The following is a 23,399-nucleotide window of genomic DNA, read 5'->3' as shown; positions in this document are numbered from 1 at the left end:
GTTTGTGCGCTTGCTGCTTAGTTCTATAAGCGCAGGTGCCACTCTTTGCCTCTCCTTGTTTTGTCTCGCGCTCCCATCTGCCTCTACAACTCTTGGCTGTTGAATTTGTGCACCAGGATTTGTATGGCGCGACGGGGCTGGGTGATGCGGACAAAATTCGATATCGCAAAATTTTTTGGGATCAAATACCTCAGTGTCGATATTGTAGGGATGCCTATCGGTGCTTTCACAAAATATTTCCACAGTAAGATTTTTGATTAAAAAAAAAAATCATCAGTAATGTGAATATAATGAATAAGTGGGTAAAGGGGTAATAATAGAACATCTACAATGGTCTCGTAGGGTCAGAAAATGACATCACTTTACTGTAATGCAGCCTCTAAAAACCAAGAAAAGACCACACTAATTTGTTTGTGAGCATGTCTTGCAACGTGACATAAATTTGATTGCATTACTATATAGTGTTTTATATGTTTTTTGTACTTTGTGAAATTGTATTTATATACCACCTGTCTTTTTTTGTTGTTGTATTTTTCTCTCTTTTGTATAGTCACTTCTTTTTCTCTCTCTCGCTTTATAGTTTTTGATTGTTACGGAACAAGTATCTCGCACGATCGTAGAGTTCGAGACATGCACTGTGCAGTTTGTGTATATTTCAGGGGATATCGAAAGTCTTTGGGATGCTTCAACACCTAAAGAATCTCTTTATGTTGTTGGTGTATCACCCATCTGTTCCGTTTGTCCCTTGAAAACTGTTTTCACTGTGAAGACTGTCTGTAAAAAGACATGTTAGTGTCAGTTTCCCCAAAGCCGATAATCATTTCATCTCCATTAGATGTGGGAGGTGGCAGAAGTCTCAGACAGGTATCACAAATCCTCTCTATTAAAAGTCCGAAGAATATGCATGAGTAGATACTACTGAAGACAAGAGAGAGAGAGTGTTTCTCTGTAACTGAAACCCAACCACCAATTACATATTTTTTTTATAAGCTTCTCTTATTATAAGCCAGGCTTTCGGGCTTATCATAAATAGCGATTAAAAGTGCGCATTTAAAGGTTTACTAACAAAATGGTTGGGTGCCTTGTCTAATTGCAGCTACTTAAGAAATTAATTCCGCGATAGCATTTACGTTTTTGAAAGAGCATGTCCGGTTTCCTGTCGTATTGCCCGTACTTCCAACGGGGACATTTCACTCGGGCTCTTCATATTTCCACAATTAAAGAGCTGCCCCTCCCACCTTCACTCTAACAGCTGGCCATTAATCAGCCCTCGTGCTCGATTTCTCTTCCGCCACAGGTTATGATTTTCACATTACACCGCACTCCTTCACCGCTTTCCGACAGGATAATGACCCCCCCGCCGCCGCCACCACCACAACAACAACAACAACACAGACCCACACCTCCACTGACTGAGAAAGTGAGATGTTTGCTATTTGTGCAAAGCAAATGGCACACAGTGAGCCGTTACAGTCCATGCCTGTGTGTGCTGATACATGCGTGAGGGTTTGATCGTTGGGAAGTTGATGGGGTAACCGCAATGGCCAGTGCGCCCCCCCCCCCCACACACACACACACCACCCCACCCTATCTCACAGCCATTATCCTTTTGTAATTACACTTTCCTTCTGAAACAGTGGATCAGAGGGCACCATTGACTGCTTTTAATCCGCCACCAAATTTTAATTAACACAGACGTGACCCCCGTCTCCGATACATCCCGGAGAACGTCAGGATCACAATAACTCATAAATCACAGGCACAGATTTCATTCCCCCTGCTTTCCTCCGCTGATGAATTTCCAGATGGGGAGCTGGTGGCTGTTAATGTCAGGAAAAATATGAGCGAGGGACAGAGAGAGAAAGTGTGTGAGAGGCGGCGAGGGATTGAGGGAGGCAGTGAGAAGATGAACAGAGAGGCTAAATTGTAAGAAATAGCGTGTCTTTACGTGTATGTAAGAGAGATGGAGTTGAGGAAAGCGGGAGAGAAATGGCAGCAGCTCTGATATGTTGTCAACCTTTGAGAGATTTGTTACCGGGGAGAGGATTACAGAGCCTGTGAAATGGGGTTGTGTTAATATGCCGGGTGTTGTGGAACACGATGTGGGCCGGCCAGTTTCACAGCCTCAGAAAATCAAAAGGCTGAACAAGTGAAAAGTGATGTTTTGAAGAATTAATTGACACGTCTCTGTGTATGTGCTATGTGTACATGTGTGTAATATTCTTTAATCACGGAATTGAAATCATCGGCTTCTCATAAATTACCATTACATTAATTATTCTACTTGTTTGAATTAATTCAGATGAGTTGTCATTAAACCGCAAACTATCACAAACAGCGATATATTTTTTTATTATTACGCTACTCGGTGTGTTTTTTTTTTTTAACGTGCGTCTACACCCGAGTGTGTGTGTGTGTTTGCACATGCATACTGTGTATCAGTGTATGTGTGTGTGGAGGTGGAGGTGGGCAGGGTGCCGGGGTTTGTTATTACTAAATCGCTCATCCATGCTACTAATTAAGATGCATAGCATCCCCCTATGAACGTCACTGTCGCTAATTATCAAACAATGTAGTGCTCACCAGATATGAGAACTGGCAGCCTCTGTAGTCATGTTACCAACCTATTACTGCTACAATTACCAAGTGCCTGTCATTCTCCTTGTTAGTCATCTGCCTCCATTTTCTTTTTTTCTTTTTTTTTTTTACTAATGTCTGTATTTTCTTCTTCTTCTTCTTCTTCTTCTTCTTCTTCTTCTTCTTCTTCTTCTTCTTCTTCTTCTTCTTCTTCTTCTTCTTTTCTCCCTCTCTTCTTTTCTCTCTCTGTCTCCAGGCTATGGCTTTGTGGATTTTGACAGCCCAGCTGCAGCGCAGAAGGCCGTGTCGTCTCTCAAAGCCACTGGGGTGCAGGCCCAAATGGCCAAGGTAAGGAGTGTTTAAAAACAAGTTAGCGTCTCTACTCTACACCGTGCATTATCATTAGCACTTTGTTGGGCATTCAGCTCCCTCCAGGGATCTAGTTTTGCGCATTTAACACACTTAAAAGATCTGAATGGATCTGAAATCTCCCACGTACAAACTGGTTTTAACCGTAAACACATTTTTATGTTTATAGGAAGTAATTTTCCACAGCGCTTTGCTGTTTAATGACAAACTTGTTCACTCTAATATAAGAAGACTCTTGAATGTGGGCTGTTAACTGCATTTAAGTATGGTTATATGACAAGTTGGGAGGTGACTGCGGTGCCTGGAGGTCTGTTTTATCTTACCGACACTCTGTGAAAGGACAAAGCTGGAGTCTCATAGGAGATGTGTATGAGTGGGGGTCCCTAGTTTCAAGCGGTTATGCGGGCTTGTTGTGTGTGAGAGTATGCATGTGTGCTGAATTACAGTATTACATGGCGAGCGTGGTTGCCAGTGTGTGAGCTGGCTGCGCTCGAGCTGAGGTTTGAGCAGCCGCTTGTGCTAATGTTGTGCAGCATTATTAGGCTGCTAAAGTGGAAGCAGATGAGACGAGCTGTTTGAGAAGTACAAAGAGAGCCCCAGCGAGTTGTACAATAGAGGCAGGTTGACACACATGGAGAGGAGTAGCAGCTTAGAGGGAAACCGCACACTGGGCTTGTGTCATCTAATTCGCCACTATAGAATCTTATATTAACATTTTGACTGAATTTGGATTGGTGCGTGTTTGGTTTTCTTACAAAAGAACTGTGAGGCCGAGAGAAGGATTTCAGTGATATTGTTTGCTGTATGTCAACCCTCTGGCTCACGCTAGCAGTGATCATGCTGTCCTTTTCTCATTTTTGTCCTCTAATGTTTTCATTTCCCTGTTGACTGCACAGAGACTCAACATAGACTAAAGCACAGCAGGGCCCCTCTCTCCCCGGACATCTATGATAGACGAGACTAAACCAGGCTATTCTCATACCAGTCACAGATTTGCTCGTGTCAGAATATCTAAATAGGTGAGGAAAATGCTAGTCGTATTGAAGCAATAAATATGATGATGACTATGAGGGTACACTGTGAGTGATTTTCCCAGACGCATTTTGATCTGATCCAAAAAAATCCCCCCACCCCTCCCTCTTGAACCCCAAAGAAGAGGCCTGATGAGATGGAGAATGGCGATGGCGCCGGTGAAGATGACAGAACCGATGATAACGATGAAGGTGGCAATTATTTTGATCAAATGGGATGAGATCTGACAGGAGGAGATGATATTCCGCGTGGTGCTCAGGTGTGCCATTTCTCAAACGCACCATTTGGCCGTTTCCTTTCCCCCAACAGTGTCCTTCTTCCAATATTTATAAGAGGGCAGGCTCTCAGAATACAGATAAGGAGCCTTTGCTCTTTGTCCATCTCATTTTAAGACCACACTTTGCATTTGCTCCCCTTTTTCTCAGTCAATATTTTCATGAGAGAGGTCTCGTGTCCCAAAACAAAAGAGCTGACCTTTTTAAGAATTTTTGTTTGCGTGTGTGTGTGTGTGTGTGTGTGTATGTATGTATGTATGTGTATGTAGGCACATTTGCAAAATCATTTTCTATTAGCATTTGTGTATAATAGTTTAGTTTTCAATGCTTCCTTGTTCTGTTCACACAAATGGAAAGGACAGCATTCTGTGCTGCAGCTCTGTGCTTTTATCACACTTGTGAGAGACATTAAGGAGTAGTTTGCTTTTATAGACTCCCTCTGCATCTCTCTAATGTCTCTTTACCAGGTATCACCACCATCGCTCCGCCGGCTCCTCCTCCGAACGTCTCCACCTCGCTCCGTCTTCCTTCCCTCTGATCGCCTTTTCTTTTGCTTCTCTCGCCATCGTTTTCTCTTCGACACACACACGCACGCACGCACGCACACACACACACACACACACACACACACACACACACGCACACACGCACGCATGGGCGCGCTTTCATAATCGCGTTGGTATTCACATCCACCATGTGTTGCACTGCCAAACATCCAGTGAGTGCAATTTATTCCCATCAATAATTAACAGCGTGTTGTCTTTGTGTCTGCCTACCTGCCAAGGTGTCTCTGACACCTCCCGCTCTGCCGTGGCAGAGCAGCGTTCCCCCTGGTGGGGCCGGATGAAAACGCAGGTGAGCGCTGCGGAAGGTGTAAATCACAAAGGCGATTGCCAAACGCCACGGACAACTTCCACAATAAGAGCATTCAGCCTCATTTTCTCACTCCCTCTGCTCCATTTTGTCACATATATCTCTCCACAACAAAGTAATAAACGAATAGCGAGTCAGAGCCAGAGGCTTTGAGCTCATTAAATAAAACTGTCACAGCAATCAAGTTGCGCCTTTTTTTCCTGCCTTGAAGCCATTAAAACACTTTTATTAAGGTGCCTTATTTTAAACACAGCTGCTAAAGGAGGCAAGAAACAGGGGGGGAAAAAAAAGGAAGCGTCACTTGATTTCCTCTTCTTCCACCAGTGTAACAGCCTGCTGTCTCTCTGCTCTTACTCCCCTCGGAATTTCAAATACCAAGGCAGCAGAGATGAAACATTGCCTTCCTTTTGTCTCGTCCTCCCCTGGGGACGGTGACAGCGAGAGGGAGGAGAGGAGACATAATTAAGACACCTAAAGGACACTTCCCCTCTGCGCCTCCCTTCCTGTCACTCACCTCTGCACAAGTCACAGATAAGAGCACTTAGCATAGGTGTGGAGTATGTGTGTGCATGAACTTGATGGTGTGTATCATTGTGTGCTTGCGCTTGTTCATACCATATGCTTGTATACACAAAACATTTTATTTTTGTGTGCACTGATAAAATAAGCATTTGTTTATGTGTATTCTCATCTACTCATCTTGATGTGTACTAATACATAAATCAACATAATTTGAAGTGATTATTTAATTATAATATGTCGCCTGACCTTATTTAGGAAGAATTGTTTAACATTTTCGGAAGACATGCTGAGTCACCTTAATACAGAGTTAGATGAGATAATCGATACCCCTCTCTTGTTAAACATGAAGGCAGAGCCAATAGGTAATTAGCCTAGCTTAGCATACAAACTTGACACAAGAAATATAAGATTTTGTGTATATTAGTGGCTCTGAGGTGTATTTTTTTAAATTTTGGAGTCAGCCTGGCTTCCAACTTCTCCCTCTTTCTAGTCATTCCAGAGCCTCTCAGTTCTAGCGTCACACTTTGCATAAAGACATGAGAGGGGTATTGATCTGACCATCCCAACTCTTTGCGAGAAGCGAACAAGCATATTTACCAAAATGTCAAACTGTGCTGGTTAAATACAAGTGACGAGTTGTTTTGCAAAGTATTCCAGGTTAATGCATCCCAATATGTGGTAAATATCATTGCTTTGTGAAGTTTACTGAGTTTTAAAAATTGAAAGCAACATGTGCACATGTGCCACCAGTCAAATGGTAAACTAGTGTTACAACAAAGTTACATTGCCTTCATGAATAAAGTGTGAAAAATCACAGTCCATACATGTATTTAGAAAAGCTGAACTTGGTGAATATTATGAGAATATACTGATAATCATTCACGTGTGTGTGTGTGCGCGTGTGTGTGTGTGTGTGTGTGTGTGTGTGTGTGTGTGTGTGTGTGTGTGTGTGTGTGTGTGTGTGTGTGTGTGTGTGTGTGTGTGTGTGTGTGTGTGTGTGTGTGTGTGTGTGTGAGAGAGATAAAGTATAGGCACATACTTGCCTCCTCACACCATGGAGTCTATTCTCTTCGCCACTTTGTTCAGGTAGCTCCCTGAACTGAGAAAACTGACACGTTGAGCAGACAGAATGATAACAGGTAAACGCCGCGTCTAGCTTTGCAGATGCAAACCTGTCAACCAGTCACTCGCCTCACTCTCCACTGGCTGCCATTTTCCCCTTGAGCCAATCAGACTGAATTATGGGAAGGGCGCCCTCGATTGTGGTGTCTGTGTCGGAGAGGTAATTCCGCCTGACAGCTGCTTGCTTTCAGACAACAGCCAGTCTTTATGGAAATCATCCGTCCCTATTCTCGCTGCAGTCGGCTTCTGCTGATAACAGCCCGGATGAAAACAAAGCTGTCCTTTTTGTACTTTCTGGTTGTTTTTGTTTTTTTCTCCCTCTCAGTCTGGACAGCCTAGAATTAGCAAAACAACTCCTAACATCATATGGACTCGAACACTGTACAGTCTGATTTACTGTAGTTATGGTTTATATAAACTTTGGATCTGACTAAAAACCCTACGATACCAAATAAAATGCATGTAAGTCTGTGGTTTTAGAATTCATTTCATCCAGAGATTTTCTCTTTGGTTTCCATTTTTGCTACGTGAAAGAAGAGAAGTTTTAAAGGAGAATTTTTATACTGTGATAACCTCAAATATGATATAATGATCAGTGCCTGTGGTTACCAAGGTGTCAAACAAAGCAATGGTCTCGATGTTGGAGAGTGCTGGCACTTACTGGCAGCACTTTGTAGTTTGGCTTTCTTGAAGAAATTGTATTTTCTTGATTCCTGTTGTTCTGGGTTTTGTACCCTCGTGGTTGAAATGCACTTATTGTAAGTCGCTTTGGATAAAAGCGTCAGCTAAATGAAATGTAATGTAATGTAATGCTCACAGAGGGCTTCCATCACCACCGTTGTCCGAATAACTAATATTTATAAGGTTCACTGGAGCTACAGGCAGACAGAAAGGCGCCGTTTGCCCTTCACTTCACATTACAGTGGGGACATTATGCTAAAAGCATCATTAAAGTGCCTCCATGAAGTGAATCCCAAATGTTTACGATAACACAGGGCACACACCGGCCCATCAACCGGTGGTCACCAGCCGACTCTTCAGACGGTTTAACGGTGTGAAACGAATCAGAGCGTTCAGTCCTCCTGCTCGCTCATGTATTCTCGCTTTCGCTCCCTTCGACTTGCTCTGTCTTCTCCGCCCGACTTTTCCTCCTCTGTCTCCTGGGGAATATTTCCCGTCAATATCACATTTATATTCATGTGAAAAGCACGGATCCCCCACTGGGTGGTCTGCAGTCAGTCAGCACTCTTCTTATTATCCTTTAAAGGTGACTTCTCTGACGTCTTAGCTGCGCTGACACCCGGGACCCCACAGTTCGGCTCAACGCGGGGTGACCTCTGGGTGATAATCAAAGGGACGGCTGACAGTGCTGTTACAGTTGGTTGCTGACGACAGCTTGCCCCAGTGAAGCCTGCCTTCCCCCGCGGCATGGGTTAAATCTGGGGAAAATGTAAAGGGGGGGGACGGTGTGTTGTGTATACAGCAGGATAATTGGACAGACTTTGGGGATACAGGTGCTCACTCAGCAGCATCACTCACCTCTCCGTTCGATGTGCGCCACCTTGAATGCAACGCCATTTCCCCCCTGACATCCACCTCGCTGTTTTGTTCGCAAAGCAAATGGTGTCAGTGTGGTGATCAGCACTTTCCCTCTGACGCTGCCATCAACAGGGGCATCGTGATGATTGTAGTCACTCACAGCAGAGCATTTTGTTTCACATTTTAATACGGCACGTAAGAATTCAAATGATGCTTGTCAGCACGTAAGCATAGCATGTACTGTATCTGTATAGTTTTAGCTTTCAGATAGATAGATAGTTACTTTATTAATCCCCAAGGGGAAATTTTTTCTTCTTTTTTTTTTTTTTAGATTCAGCAAGCACCTGTAGCCTTAATATACTTCACCAAGGTGACAGTATTGTTGTCATACTCTCTGCAACACACAGCCGATGCTGCTTTTCTACAAACAGCTGTGTGGCTGATTTTTTTTCTCTCTCTCTTCTGTTTGCCCTCAATTTATAATGAAAAGCACCTCAGCATCATGTTCATCCACCCTCATGTCTGCATATTTATCGCGTGACAGTTAATCCTAAATTTAAGTGTTAACTTTGCTAAAGTTGTGTTTATGATCTACAAAAAGCAATCTGACCGTATAAATTAATTTATGAGCTGTTTTCCACGTAATCTCTAGTGGTGTTTCTGTAGCCTCAGACACAATGACGTGAATAACTTTAGGACAATGTTGATACCTACAGAAATAGCTGCAATGCAGTGAAATAATATGACTCATAAAACAAGATGCAATCACTGGTATCTGTTTTGTTTTTTTTGGTTTAGTTAGCGTGGCTGAGCACACTCCCTGTTCCTCCCACAGAAGTGATAGTTTTGAAGGGCAAAGCCAGTGAGAGTGAGACGGACCATCTGACAAGCTCTGGCTCCCGAGCACCTCTGTTGGCTTCCACTGTCTCTGCCGTCTAATTACGCTTCAATCATCCGCGGGAGCACTGCGTGCGGTAAATTATTTCGCCGAGCAGTGCGGAGACGTGCCGAGCTGCGAGCGCGAGAGAAAGTGAGACACAGAGGCAGAGTGACTTAAGTAGAAATCAGTGAGAGCTGGAGTTAAAAAAAAAAAAAAAAATGATGAAGCAAAAAAGGTGGGAGATTGTGAGAAAAAAATGGAACGGAGAGGGGGGACAAAAAGTGAGAGAGATGGCGGAAAGAGAGAGCGCTGGAAGGCGAGAGTGCGAGCCCTGCCAGCCATAATGTCACCTCCAGACAAGCCCGTACAGCAGGAGACAGGCCAGCACTAATGAACAAAGTTTCAAACTTATTACTTCTCAGGCAGAGAGAGGAGAGTGAGAAAGAGATATATGACGAGGTGGCGGGAGGAAATGGATAACTGGTAATCAACAGCCTTAGCATAACTGATCCCGCTGTGGATGCAAGGGTAGTAATGGTGGCCAGAAATCAATGACCAAGTAGGTCCCACTCTTAATTTGAAGGGTTTGATATGAATTGAGTTTACACCCGTACGTAATATCTCCAGGAATTAGCCATATGCTCACACTCTGAAGTCTGACATTACACAGACTTCTGGCCTGCTCTGCCTTTGTATATTACCAAACTAACAGCCAGCTGTGCAAAAGGAAGCATACATTCAGTAATGTTAGAAGCTCACTTCAGTAGTGTGTGACAAAGCTGTGCTTTAAGCAGTGCAAGGTGGTGATTGATACCTGTTGTTCCCGCCGGGCTGTGACCAAAGCTGCATACGCTCACTGCTGAGAACAAACAGTGCTACAAACACTATACTTAAATTGGCTCAGCTCGACCCAGCGGATGCTGATACCAGCTCTCGTACCTACTTCCTATACGGTGCGTGCTGAACTGCAGCCTGCAATACCACGCAGGCCGACTGGGAACTTCATGTCTCTCCAGATTCATTAATATACCAAAAAAGTGGTTGTTGACCTGTTAGCCTGATAGTCTGTGATATCATTCCTGATCCTTCCCTCCTGTCGACTTTGGACAGACTCTGTTTCTGTATTCAATTGGGGTCGTATTTAGCGTGCACATAAGAATCCATATGAACGCCCGCCCCTCGTGGCATGCACAATGTCGGAACTCAAAATTTTCTAAAAGCCTCGAGTTCGTGAGTTGTGACGTGTTTGCTGACGTTAACGGCAATGGCAGATGCCATGGAAGTTCATTTTTTTTGTCGGATGTCAAGCGGATATATTGTTATTTTATTAATGTAGAGTTTGTCTTGATAACTTAGATAATAGTACGTGTCTGAGGAAAATGTTGCTCTTCGCAACGACCTCATATTTTTCCACTGTGCCATTGCATTTCCTGCCTCTCCGGCTTCCATACACCGTCCACGTTGTCGTTACCTAGCAACAGTGTTTTTACGATTTAAAGAAGGCATAACACCAAGCATACGGTGGACACGACTTCCCATGTTGTAACTACAAGCTCATGAGTTCCATTTGAACGCAGCATCTGATGCGCTTAATTTACTTTTACTGCCTGCTAGCTTTGCATTTTGGTTTAAATACTTTTGTCGTTTCCAGGTCATTTCTTATTTTTTTCTCCTGTCGGGCTACAATTAAGATACATATGAGCTGGTGAAATTGAATTTGTAAACTGTGAAAAACAATACACTTTATGCTTTAGATTTATGCTAAACACAGTTATATATTTCAGATTTTATGAGCATTATGTAGCCTACGGCTTTATGTTTTGGGAGGGTAATGAAGCTCGTTTGGTTTACTTCCCCTCTGTACAGTCACATCATGTTAGGTGCATTTAGAGATCTGGACCCGGTGCATACCGAGAGACAAAAAGCATCTGAGCATTCCAGCACTAAAACAGAGCAGTACACGACTGCTTCTGTGTTAAACAGCACAGATACAGAGGGATCATTTGCCCATTATTGAAATTTCTTCTGAAGAATATCAGTCTGTCAGTGTTCTTTTTGTGGTTTGTTTTTTTTATTGGTTCACACTTTCTCTGCAAAAATGCATGTAATTAAAGTACAATTTGGAGTGGTTGTGTTTATGTATGGGAGAATAGCGTCTATTCTGTTTCCAAATTGCTACAAAATGGCCTTGTGTCTAAACTGTGGGCTGGAAAAAGAACAGCAGCGAAGGCCTGCATTCTCAGTATGTTCAATGCTGCCATGCTTGCTTTGAAGCAAACATAAATATGGCTTTTTCAGGCTTGGTAATGGCCACAGTGTGCAGTTATTAGAATATCTTTGATGTGGCAACTGTGCCAACCTGCTCGCTGTCTCTGTGAATTGATCTGGCTCAATTAGTGGGGCCACAGAGACAACGTTCAAAGGACTGGGCTTCCACACTCAACATTGACACACATAGACCAGGTGAAACGCTTTGCATTCATTTACTCAGCTGGCCCTGAGAATACAACCTGTGAATAGATGTGAATATCAAATCAAAATCAATGGTGCAGCTTCAGTGTTAAGGAAAGCTTTTGCCAAGAATTTGCGGTGCATGCTTTAACCTGTACGAGTTGGTTTCCCACAGCCATGGGTTTAAATGGGATTTGACTAAATTACTAACTTCCAACCATCTCGCCACAATCTTCGTGCACTTCGCTCTGCTTTATGTCTGTTTGTGCTTCTGAGAGGTCCCCACAATGGCCCCTCTCTTCCACCCCTCCTCTCCACCCTGATTCAGCTGACCCATTTCAATTTGTCTTCATCAGTCATACCAATTAACTCAGGGATTAGATTCCCCAATGCCAGCCACCTCCAGTCTTCACTACACACCGCCACCTCTGCATTCTCTCTATATATCCCCCCATCCATCCCCTCCTCTGTTTCGCAGTGTTGTCACTGCACATGTTTTAGATGTTCAACCCCGACAATCGGCGTTCTCAGCTTCACAGCATTTGGCTTCGGTAGCAGACGCACTGTTGATGCACATAAACAGAGAGCACCGAACACTTTTCTTTCATTGAATTTGATTGTTCAGTAGTACGTGATATCCTATTATTTGTACAAATTCTACTTTATGTCAGTTGTTTTTCTCAGTTATATCTGCTCAGACAAGTACAACAAAATAGCTTTTTCCAACATAATACTTTAAGATGTCCAGGAGCCTGGAAGCTCCGAGTTTTTTTTTTTTTTTTTTTTTAATAAGGGACTCCAAATGTTAAAGGACGATGCTATTTGCGCACATATAGACCTTATCTAAAAAGAAAAAAGGTAAATGATTAGATTATGATCAAAGATACATGCAGTACCACAGGATGCACTGCACTCTGTAGCTACACAGTTTGATAATATGCATGCATGAACATATGAGCATATGCATATGAGCATTCAGTAAATTCACACAGAGATGACAGTCTGTATGCTTTTGCATAGTTTGTAAAATGTTCAACTGTGCGAAAACTTTGAGAAAACACAAGGGCTTTAACTTTTCAAAATGATTTGTTCATTCATGTATTCACCTCACTAATGTAAACTGCAAGGTCTGCAGTACTGGCAGATACGTAGCAGATCTTGTGGCATGACAAGTAGGTTCTTACAATATCTCATTGCACACACTAGAGTGAGTTATGACAGTGACAGCAAGGAGGCTGTTCCAAAAATATTAAAATAGGATAACAAAGAATCATGTTTGTTGGTGCATTATACATGAAACCAGTTTGAGTGTTCAAGCCATGTCAAAATAAAACTGTTAGAGTTTAGGACAGAGCACACTTCAGAGAGTTAGTGTCAAAACTAAGGAGAATGAAGACAATAACAACTGTAAAATGCCTGCATAAGATATTATAAAACTCAGAATATGCTAGAATATAAGGATCTCATCTTTATTATGTTGTTGTATGCTTGTTTATTGCTGTGTGCCATCATGAAAACTGTGCATTTTTAGTGACAAACTATACATTTTCCAACATTTTATTGCTCTGAGATGATGTGAAGTTGCCACTGCTTACTCAAATGCACCAAGCGGCTGTATTAAAACATGGGGTCTTAAATTCATCTTTAATTTACCAGAAAATTTCAATTGATTAATGAAGGCCTCCCATCGCAGCAGCATTAGTGTATATGCCACCTTTAAGCTGCTGCTTACATTCAGTCGCACACTTGTGTAAGTTCACATTCCCGTCGCACCGAGACTCGCTCTTCATAGGTCATATTTAATGGCAGTGCTGCAACACGGTGAGATTAGAGCCTGTATCAGTGCAGAGTGCAGAGGTGGATTTCTATTGCAGGTAGACCAGTAACACAATATGCTTTTTTTGTACAGTATTGCATACAAGATATCTGGAAAAGAAAAAAAGAGCATCGCAGCTATTGATATGTCCAAATATCTATGCGTTTTCAAGCAATAATTAGGTGATCAATGCAGTTTCTATTTGGCATTATAGGTAGTTTCCTGAACTGCGTCTTTTACCGTTAAATTAATATAATCTGAACTGCCCCATCTTCAAGCCATCCACCACAACATTCTCGATTTAGATCCTCTCTCTTTTCCTCCATCCTCACCTTCCTTTCTCCATCTCGCTCACTGCCTCCCTCTCTGTCTCCCTTTAATGAATTCTACGGGTATGCCATGTTAAATTACACTGACTGTTTCCATTTCCAGTGGCTTCAATCATATGCAGAGGTCTGTAGTAAGAGGGAGCCGCTGCGAGTCCAGGCAGAGCTGATCAGGGCAGATCAGGGCTGGAGTTGATGAACCGGCTCTCTGACACCAACACAGTCGCTCATTCTGCCTAATGAGGAAGGGAAAAGACAGAGTAACGGGTCCCTTTTTGTCCTTTTCATCTCACTGCCTCTGCTCCCATGAGTTTTTCTGTGTGAATGTTGGCCATGCAAAAAGCGGCGATAATAGAGACAAGACAGTTTTCACATCAGTTGTGTATTTTTGTCTGTTTTTACGCACCACGGTCTGGTCTTTTATGATGGACCTTTCTAGCTCTGCTCAGGAAGAAATGTGGGATCTTAAAAATCTTAAGGTCAACGTAGTTTATCAAAGCTCGGAAGGGACCTTGCCCTTAAGACCTCAAGCACTATGGGTACACATACACACTGTACATGCACACGCACCGTGACCGTTCCTTTGCAGGGGGAGGATGAGAAATGGATGTGGAGGGGATACGAAAGGAAAAAAAAAGAAAAAAAAAAGGAAAGAGCTTAAAGAAGGAGTGGTGGAGTGGAGGTTCTTGAGTTTCCCCCAGGGTTTGGATGAAATAAAAGCTGGTCAGCAGTTCAGAGGGAGAAATTGATAGGAGACAGGTAGATGTGTAGCACAATGGCTTATCAGCCCCCTCTGAGTTGATTTCAGATCATTGCTTCTCCTTCAAAGTGTTTTACATCGAAAACAGAGCATCAGCACATTCCCAAAACCCACTCCGAGGATTCGAGTGGGTTCAAGCAGGCCAAGAAACTCTCACTGAAAGGTTTGAAGTTGTGTTACTGTTGCATAGCCAGTATCAGCTTGTGTGTTTTAATCATTTGAGAATGTCAAAGAGCCTGTTATGCAAATACTGCTTTATTTATATAAACTTTTGTCTAAAAGTCACTAAATTCTCTCCTGTCCTTTATTCTGTGCACAGTGTCAGTATTGTGTCTGCATGCATTGTGATGTCTGCATGCTCTCTCTCTCTCTCTCTCTCTCTCTCTCTCTCTCTCTCTCTCTCTCTCTCTCTCTCTCTCTCTCTCTCTCTCTCTCTCTCTCTCTCTCCTGTTATCTCCATTTGTCTTTGTTATGTCTGTCACTGCTTCTCATTCCTCCACTCCACCCTAAAAAGCAGCTCTTCTGTCTCCTTGGCTTTACTGTATGCTTGATGTTTGGCCTGAGTGCCGGTTTGTTGTGCTTTGCCTTGACACATTGTTTTTTGTGTGTGTGTTATCTCTGTATATTTCATGCCATCTTAGTGTTGCTGCTGTGTTGTGTGAGGGTTATCTTGCTGCCGTCTCTGGTTTTTATCTTTGCATTATCTCCTGGGTTATCTCAGCGCTGTTGTCCCCGTGTTATCATGTGGCACGATCAAGGTGGTGACCTTTCTCTCTGACAGCATCTTAAACCGCTCCCAGCGATGTCTTAGCAGTTGCTTTTAGGTTTTCCTGACTGCCATGCATGATTACTGTGTTTTTCTTTCTTTTTTTTTTCCAAGCTATTGCATGTTAACTTCACATTTTTGTGTTTGCTGAATGTCAAAATATTAGATCTTTTCGGTTTGTTTTTAGTTGCAGGCTTTTTAGCATTCCTGTACAAATTCCTTCCGCTGGATGTGTGCGTTCCCACATGCGTCAAACATGTTTAGCTCTCAGGCATATCTTTGTTTCTGCCAGCGACTGCTGCCATCATTTGCGTTGTGTGCCTGTGTTTACATGCAGCAATTCTGTGTTGTTACATTTGATTCGGAGCATGGTATGATTCATACCAGATGGCTGCCTTCTTCCGGAGAAGTGTGACAGCTGAAGAAAGTTAAAAACCGAGAATGGTAGACAAGCTCGAAAAGGGAGGAAAAAACAGGGATGTGATTACCATCAAACCATCCGCTCAGTAGTGGGAGCATCCAACCGCATCCTTCTCTCTGCTTGGTGTGTGACATAGATACAAAATGTCTCCCAGGCTAATTTGCAGAGCGGTACGCACTCTTCACAGATTCATTTTGAAGTTAGCAGTCAAACAGAATCAACTCTTTTGCCTCCATGTAGTAAAATAAGACTGGAGACCCCTTAAATTCGCACTCCGGGCTGTTTGCACATCAGTTGATCTCCTAATGCCTCCTTTCCTTCCCTTTGGCCCTTCATGTTCAGCTTCTTTTTGACAGCAAGGTTTACATGTCTCTCTGATGTTTTCATACAAATTTATTTACCGGGTATCTAAACAGAAAACCAGTCAGGCCTCTCAGCCTCGGCAGGTCCTCATGAGGACAAATCAGAGCTTTCTAGAACCTATTTCTTTGCAGCAGTGTTACGGTCTACACTGGAGCGACTGCCGAACCACATCACAGGCTCAGTATTCCCTTATTAACAGGGTATATACACCTCATAACTGTCAGAAAAAAGGGAGACGCAGCCTTGACGAGCTGGCTGGTAGGGAGGCTCTGCCATGTCGAATAATGATCAGGCTCTCAGCGGCCCCCTCTGTGAGATTAGGTTAACATACAGTATAGGGATGCCTTTGTTCACTACATCCCATCACTCCCTATCTAGACTGACGGCGCCTTGATTTTAAACAAGTGTGTTCAGAAGCAGCTCGAGAAAACATTTGCAATTCGTGGTGGGCAGTTTATTTCACAATTTTCAGGAAAAGTCACTCTAAAGAGACAGTTTTCCAGTGTCTCTTAATCGTATTTTTCATTTATGAAAAGATCCATGTATCTCCTCTTCCCACGCTCCATATGCAATTTTAAAATAATAAATTAAAAGTACAAATGTATTTCTACATTGTGTAATGTTTCCTACACTTTCATCTTTTGTCGCACATCCGGCAGAAGCTGCATGAGCTTAAACGTGCACCTCTGCCCTGGTTTCTACTTACAGTATGTTGCTACCGGTGTTCCTACCTGTATACCACCCACTATTAGTTGTTACATGAATTCACAGATGCAGAAAGACTGTGAACTCAGAATAAAAATGCAAATTACCTGCTACTATCTGTAATGGTGTTAATCCCTGTGTGCTCTGACTATATACGACACAAAAACTCATACTTATTGGATCAGTCAGCGAAAGATAGTCTTTTGTCATTGTTGTCAGTTGGCTTTTTTTTTTTTTTATTGTTTTTTGGAATAGAGGGGAACAAGAAAAACCTAACCTGTACAATAGTAAAAAGTATGAATTCCTCCAATTGTCATTTTATTTTACGAGCAAATATATTTCAGTTTTGTATAACAATGACAATACCCAGTAGCCTTGTTTGAGCTGTCCATCAGTATCTGTTTAGTTGCCACTTTCATTCCAGATATTGAATATTCATAGTGAGTGTAACTGTGTACCAAAACAAAGGTTATTCAGAGCCATGCTGTGAGAAGAGAATTAGATGTTTTTGTTTAATGGTTTAAAAGGTTGCATCTGACTTAGTACGACTTTTTCTCCCCCTCCTTAAGAAATCAGTTTTGTAATCCCCATGGAAACAGTCACGTCCTGCTTCAAAAGCTGACAAGCCAGACTTCTTCATGTTGCCTCGAACGGGTGGGAGACAGGGGGAGAAGAAGAAAAAGGGAGAGAAGGATAGACGGAGGGAAGATGGGATCAGAAGAACCAGGGGAAGTAGAGATGTGACTCCAATCAAATTATTGGCCAATCAAGTCATAACGTGAGTAATTCAAGGCTTACAGCGACGGCCCTAATCTCATTGCCTGTGCATTAGGGGCTCAAAGGCGGGCTCTTAGCAAGCATGCTCAGTGGGGGGTCTTGAAGGAGAAGGTGCTTTGATGGGAGACGAGAGAGATTCACTTTTGGTGGTGGAGTGTGTCTTTATGTGTATAAAACAGAAGGTTTGTTGGGTTGCTAAAATGTTGCCTATATCGCAACCCTTTGGAGCAATACTGTAAAATAGAGCATGCCAAGCTTACAGTCGGGGTAGTGGGAGGTTTACATCGCCTTTCTGTTGCCATCTGCTTCAGCACCATTGTCCAATGGCAACATCTTTCATTTGCCCAATTACAGAGGAGGATTATGATGTGTTTGTTTCCTGCCCGTGGGCTGCCTGGTCACATTTGACTCATGTTTTAGGCGGAGAAGTATCATCTTTCCTCTAATGAGTCCTGCCAGGATAGTCAAGTAAAAGGTATATTTGTGCTTCTAGTAGCATTTTTCAACACACATGGTTTTGTATGTAGCATATAATAAGATCACACATTCATTTCTTGCCATATCTACATGTCAGCAGAACTGGAGTGTGTTGGATTGGCTAGAGAAATAGCACATCAGTATGATATCTATGAGGCCAACAAAACCTGGTGAAACCGGTGGGGGGGGGGGGGAAGCAGCTCGCCTGGAGAGCTTACACCTGGAAAAACATAACCATGGGGCCGGCCATTGAATAGAAGAGGGCTCCAACAAAAGGCCGAGCCCTCAGAAAAGAGCAGGGTTTCCGGCATCTGACTCTGGTGTTGAGTGCTAATCGTGCTGGGTTTCAGCATCCAGAGGCCATCATGGGGAAGAAGCCTGGCGTGTTTCCGTGCCGATTTGCATATGGAGGGTTCCTGAATTAGTGCCCCCCATCCAACCCCTCCACCCCCACGCACATATACCCCCCCCCCCACCCCTCCCGCGTTTGGGGATCTGCATTGTGGAAACAGCTGCCAAGGGAACAGCTTGTCTCAGAGAGAGAGAGAGAGAGAGAGAGAAAGTGAGAGAGAGGGATCACTGGGGAGAGAGGAAGGTAATCAGTTTTTGGAAAAAATATTGCCTCTCCATCCCCTGCCAAGAGTTAGTTTGTGTTGTGGCTTTTTTCTGGGCCAGCGTAGCCCTGGCACTGTGGCTCCAGCCACCCACCCCTCTCTCCGCGGTTAATTCAACAATGGGGGTTTAGGTCGTAAACTGACAAAAACAACAGCCAAACAGAATGGGGTTTCTGAAGTGTGTCTGTTTCTGTGTGTGTGTGTGTGTGTGTGTGTGTGTGTGTGTGTGTGTGTGTGTGTGTGTGTGTGTGTGTGTGTGTGTGTGTGTGTGTGTGTGTGTGTGTGTGCTCTGGGAGTGCTGACATTTTTTTTATTTTTTATTTCAGCCATATGCTTATTTGTGGGTGACAGTCAGGCGACTGTAAAAAAAAAAAAAAAAAAAAGCCTTATTGTTGTGATACCACAGCAAGTATCCATAAGTGAGCAATCACCCTTTTTTTTTCTTTTTTTTTAAATTTTTTTTAGACTGCTGGCAATCTGCCTTCTCACAATATTGTGGCATGTGTCCCTATCCTCCTACACACTTCCTCTCAGGAACAAATCTGATTCCATCACAACTGACTGACTAAAGCCATTGTACCAATACAGCACCAGTTGAACAAATGTAACAAGCTTATGCATGGCGGATCTGGTTTTGACACACGCCACGTGCCGTCAACCGAGGATGAATAAACAGGAGCGTCCTTCCCCCTTCTCTAATAAAGCTTGTCAGCTCAAGAGGAAGTGACAGGTTCAACAGTGTTCCTGGTTAACACAACAACCTATGAATAACCTCATCTCATAAAACATATGGCCCTTCCATCAAGCACGATACAAACAAGGGAGCATGTGTGAATTAGGGTGCCAATCAAAACGGAGGTAATGGCACCAATGCTGTTGTATAGTCTTGAATATGAACACCTATTCTGTCTGTGGATTGAGATATTTAGTAAAATCGCTGGTTTTGATTAAAAGATTCTTAAGAAAATGACTTTAAATGTCTTGATTATCATCAAACATGGATCATAGCACCAAAGGAAACAGTAAACAAAGAATTAAAACAGTATAGAACTTGGAAAAAAAAAAATTGTTTATTAGTTATTTCACCACTTCTGTACCGTTTTACCTATATGTTGTACCATATAGTTTTCAGTAGCCGTGCATGGTCCCAGACAGCATAGTGTTTGTGTCACACACGGGAGTTTACTTTGTCGGTAAAACCTAATGTTTTTATAATGAAAGCTGTCTGCTCAATATACATTACAGTCAAGATGTTTTCCCAGCCTAAACACGTTTGAATATTCCAAGAACTAGTGCTCACCGGTGCAACATCAATTAAGATCAAGTGAACGGTCGATTAGTCTTTAAAAGGATGAAGAGGAGGAGATGAACTGCGAGTTATGTGAACCTGGTGCCTTTTCTCTGGCTCCAGGCGTGGAAGAGGAGACCAGCACAAGGGAGAGCTAGCTGTTTACATGCTATCCGGATGTATACAAGTGTCCTCTGTCACACTTTTAATCACTGGAACATTTGGAGATGCCGAACAGCAGTGAGGGAATAGCTTTCCCCTGTTTTGCTGTTTAGGGAGGCAGGAGAGAGGAAGGAAGAGAGGAAGAGATACGATTCTGTTGCTCCTCTGGCTACTATTCACACCGCTTCTTTTTCTCCATTTCCCCAGTCTTCCCCCTTTTCCTCTCTCCTCTCCTCACTCTCGACAAAGGTATGTTTAATACATAAAAGTCTAATTGCTATCACAGCTGCAGCTCCATGGCCTGCCTGTCTGAGTATGGCACTGGGTACTTCATCCCTCTCCCCATGCTCCCCAGAAAGGAGAGAGGTTTCAGTAATGGCTGAAAGTACTCAGGCCTTGCCCTCATTCTTTTTTTTCTGTTTTTTTCTTGTATTTATTTATAATTTTCTTGCCGCCTCTCCTTTTCCAATCATGCACCCAGCTTTCCTTTTTCATCCCTTGTAGATGTTGTACAGCGATGCACAAAGAGGATTTACATACAGTGCTCAAGTATCTTACTGGAATTTAATGAGTACGTTTATCCAAATTAAAAGAAAACGTACAGCATATTTGTGGAAACACCTAAAAACGTGCATATCTATATGTATGTTTTTAAAAATTGAATTTAAATAATGCCTCATATGTTGCTCCACTCTTCTGAGATGGCTTCCCAAATGATTTTGGATTCAGCAATTTGCTTGCATTCAGCCACAGGAGCGTTAGTGAGGTGGAGTATGGAACAAATGTCATACTTCTGACAGTTTTAGGACTCACAAATGCACTTATGAGCAACAACGATTTTCTAAACTTGACACTATTTTCAACCTACACCGTGCTCATGAACAGCTTTTGTGAAGCTGGTCCCCTTCATGGCAGTTAACTTAAAAATGTGTCTAGGTCGAGCTCATGACAGTGAGCAAACTAGGCACGTACTCACCAAACTGGAAAAAAATATGACTTACTTCTGACCATATAATATACCTCTGATTTACCTGTCTGTCAGATTCTCGCTGCTTATGCTGCTTGACTGTCTCTTTTTCTGCCCTGTTTTTTTCCTGCCTGCTCCCACCTCCTCCATATGAAACACAAGGCAGCTCCTCTCTTCCACTTGCTCTCACTCTCTTTCCTTCTCACTCTGCATTAATGGATGCAAATGGAGGCGTGTGCGGGGGAAAGGAGCTGACATTTATGCCTCTGATTAGAACATGCAGCCCCAACGTTTTGTAATTGATTGCAGTCGTAGACAGCACACACTCACCCATACCCTCTCAGGCCCACACCACTTTCTGCATCCTATTTGTGTGTGTGTGTGTGTGTGTGTGTGTGTGTGTGTGTGTGTGTGTGTGTGTGTGTGTGTGTGTGTGTGTGTGTGTGTGTGTGTGTGTGTGTGTGTGTCTGACCCACACACTTTCAGATGAGCATATGATATGCATGCACACACACACAGTTGCTCCTACATTTACACGATACTCATATACACACCGATATCCATACGAACCCGCAGTCTGCCTCACTGCGTCCATTTGAATAAGAAGCTTTTAATGGTTGCTTGGTTCAACTTCAAGGCCAAGTCATTGTGGAGAAGCCCGGCTAACTTCACTGAAGATGTTGATCCGCTTCCACCGGATCAATGCGCAGGCACGACCTGTGAACCCGGATAATCCTGGAAGCCATGTCAGAGGTCAGGCTGACGAGGTGATGCTTACACGATGGGTCAGCGTTATGTCCAGGAGGCGAGCGGTGGGAAAGATGCAGCTCAAATTTGGGAGACGGGGTGGGAAAGATCAGGTGGTGGGAAAATGTGTTCAAAGAATTAATGCAGAGAGAGAAAAAAAAACAGGAGGTTACGTGGGAAAAAGAGTCCCAGAGTGAGGAGAGATCGTAGAGTGGTGAAAGAGTGGGCTGAGGGCAGGAATGTGCTGAGTACTGTGTCCTATTTTTTATTTATTTTTTTTTTTTTTATGTGTGACCATGTGTGCACGTGAATGCCAAGTTGAGTGCGAGTTTATTTGCTTGCGGTTGCGTTTGCATGTTGCCTGCTTACTCGGGTGAATCTTTGCAGTCCTCCTTGCTGTTTGTGCGCATTGCTTTGTATGTGAACGTGCATGTACGTGCACATGTGCATCTGTGTGCAGGTGCGTGTGTGTTAGTGTGTGTGTGTGTGTGTGTGTGTGTGTGTGTGTGTGTGTGTGTGTGTGTGTGTGTGTGTGTGGAGCAGCAGGAGAGTGTGGCAAGGTGCTGTACAGTAATTAGCATCATTCCCACCAGGGAGACGCTGTGTGTGGAGGCCCCATTAAACACATCGCAGGGACAAACACTGAGCTCCGTCCGTGTTCTGCTGACTGTAGCATGCCTCTGCCTCTGTAGCACACACATACTGTAAATGCAAACACTCCTAAATCACCTCGGCCTTCTGACTCCAGTATGACATACAGAAGCAGTGCACACACATGCCACCACAAAGTAAGTCATATTCAAGCTGGTCACTCGGCATAAATTATTCAACAACTACATTAAAACCAGTTATAATGAGGCTCAAGGATAAAAGATAAACAAATATAAATTTGACCCTCAATTATGTTCCATAAAGTCCCTGTACTTACAAAAGCGCCAGGTGTTGGGTATGGCTGACTGTGCTGTACAGTTTCAATTAATATTATCAAGCTGTATTTCAGGTTTATTTTTTATATAAAAGTGCGTGAGATTAGATCTACAGTATTCACATCTTCCCAGTACATTCCCACACACATAAAAGATGCACCTTGACACACACGCACACACACACACACACAGGGGGCGAGTGGGGGTGTAAAATTATGCCGCGTTAGCTGGCATGCAGTGTTTGTGCTAATGAAGCTCTCCGTCCACATAGGCTGATAACTTGCTGATGACTCGATATGTCTGCCAGAGAGATCTCAAGCACGGTCGAGCAGGTGTAGACGCTGGTGGCCGTGGAGCTGAGGCTGTTTTTTTGTTTTTTTTCCCCCTTGAATAAACCGGTATCCGTTAAGCCTGGATGTTGATCTCATACTTTTACCCAAATGAATCATCGTGGTAATAATTTATTCAGTGCCTTGATTGTAAAAAGTGTTCAACACAAGATGTCCCCTACCGCAATGAAAAATCTCCTTTAGTTTTCTGTTTAACTTTCCAGATCAGATTTGTTTTAAACTGCAGTGATTTGAGGTGAGCACGGAGAAGCTTTCGCACTTCAGCGGATAAATAAGAAAACACAGTCTGCACAA

At 43.1% G+C, this 23,399-nt stretch overlaps 1 protein-coding gene across 5 annotated transcripts in view; it reads left to right on the top strand.

Moving 5' to 3' along the window:
• rbms3 (RNA binding motif, single stranded interacting protein) overlaps positions 1–23,399 on the top strand; it is a 279,809-nt gene that overhangs the window by 154,807 nt on the left and 101,603 nt on the right. For 3 of the 5 annotated variants that reach the window (XM_069693035.1, XM_069693063.1, XM_069693054.1), the window contains one exon: positions 2,834–2,925. In XM_069693035.1, the coding sequence (XP_069549136.1) occupies positions 2,834–2,925 (92 nt within the window). Of the gene's footprint in view, positions 1–2,833; positions 2,926–20,322; positions 20,365–23,399 lie in introns of all 5 variants that reach the window. The other 2 variants (XM_069693027.1, XM_069693044.1) reach the window with 1 other exon arrangement.

This window comes from Brachyistius frenatus, unplaced genomic scaffold, assembly GCF_029030835.1.
Source record: "Brachyistius frenatus isolate BFR_SWC_R1_liver_20210118 unplaced genomic scaffold, ASM2903083v1 Contig_2, whole genome shotgun sequence".
NCBI lineage: Eukaryota > Metazoa > Chordata > Actinopteri > Embiotocidae > Brachyistius > Brachyistius frenatus.
The sequence above is the reverse complement of the archived record's forward strand: the minus strand, read 5'-3'. Positions and strand labels throughout refer to the sequence as shown.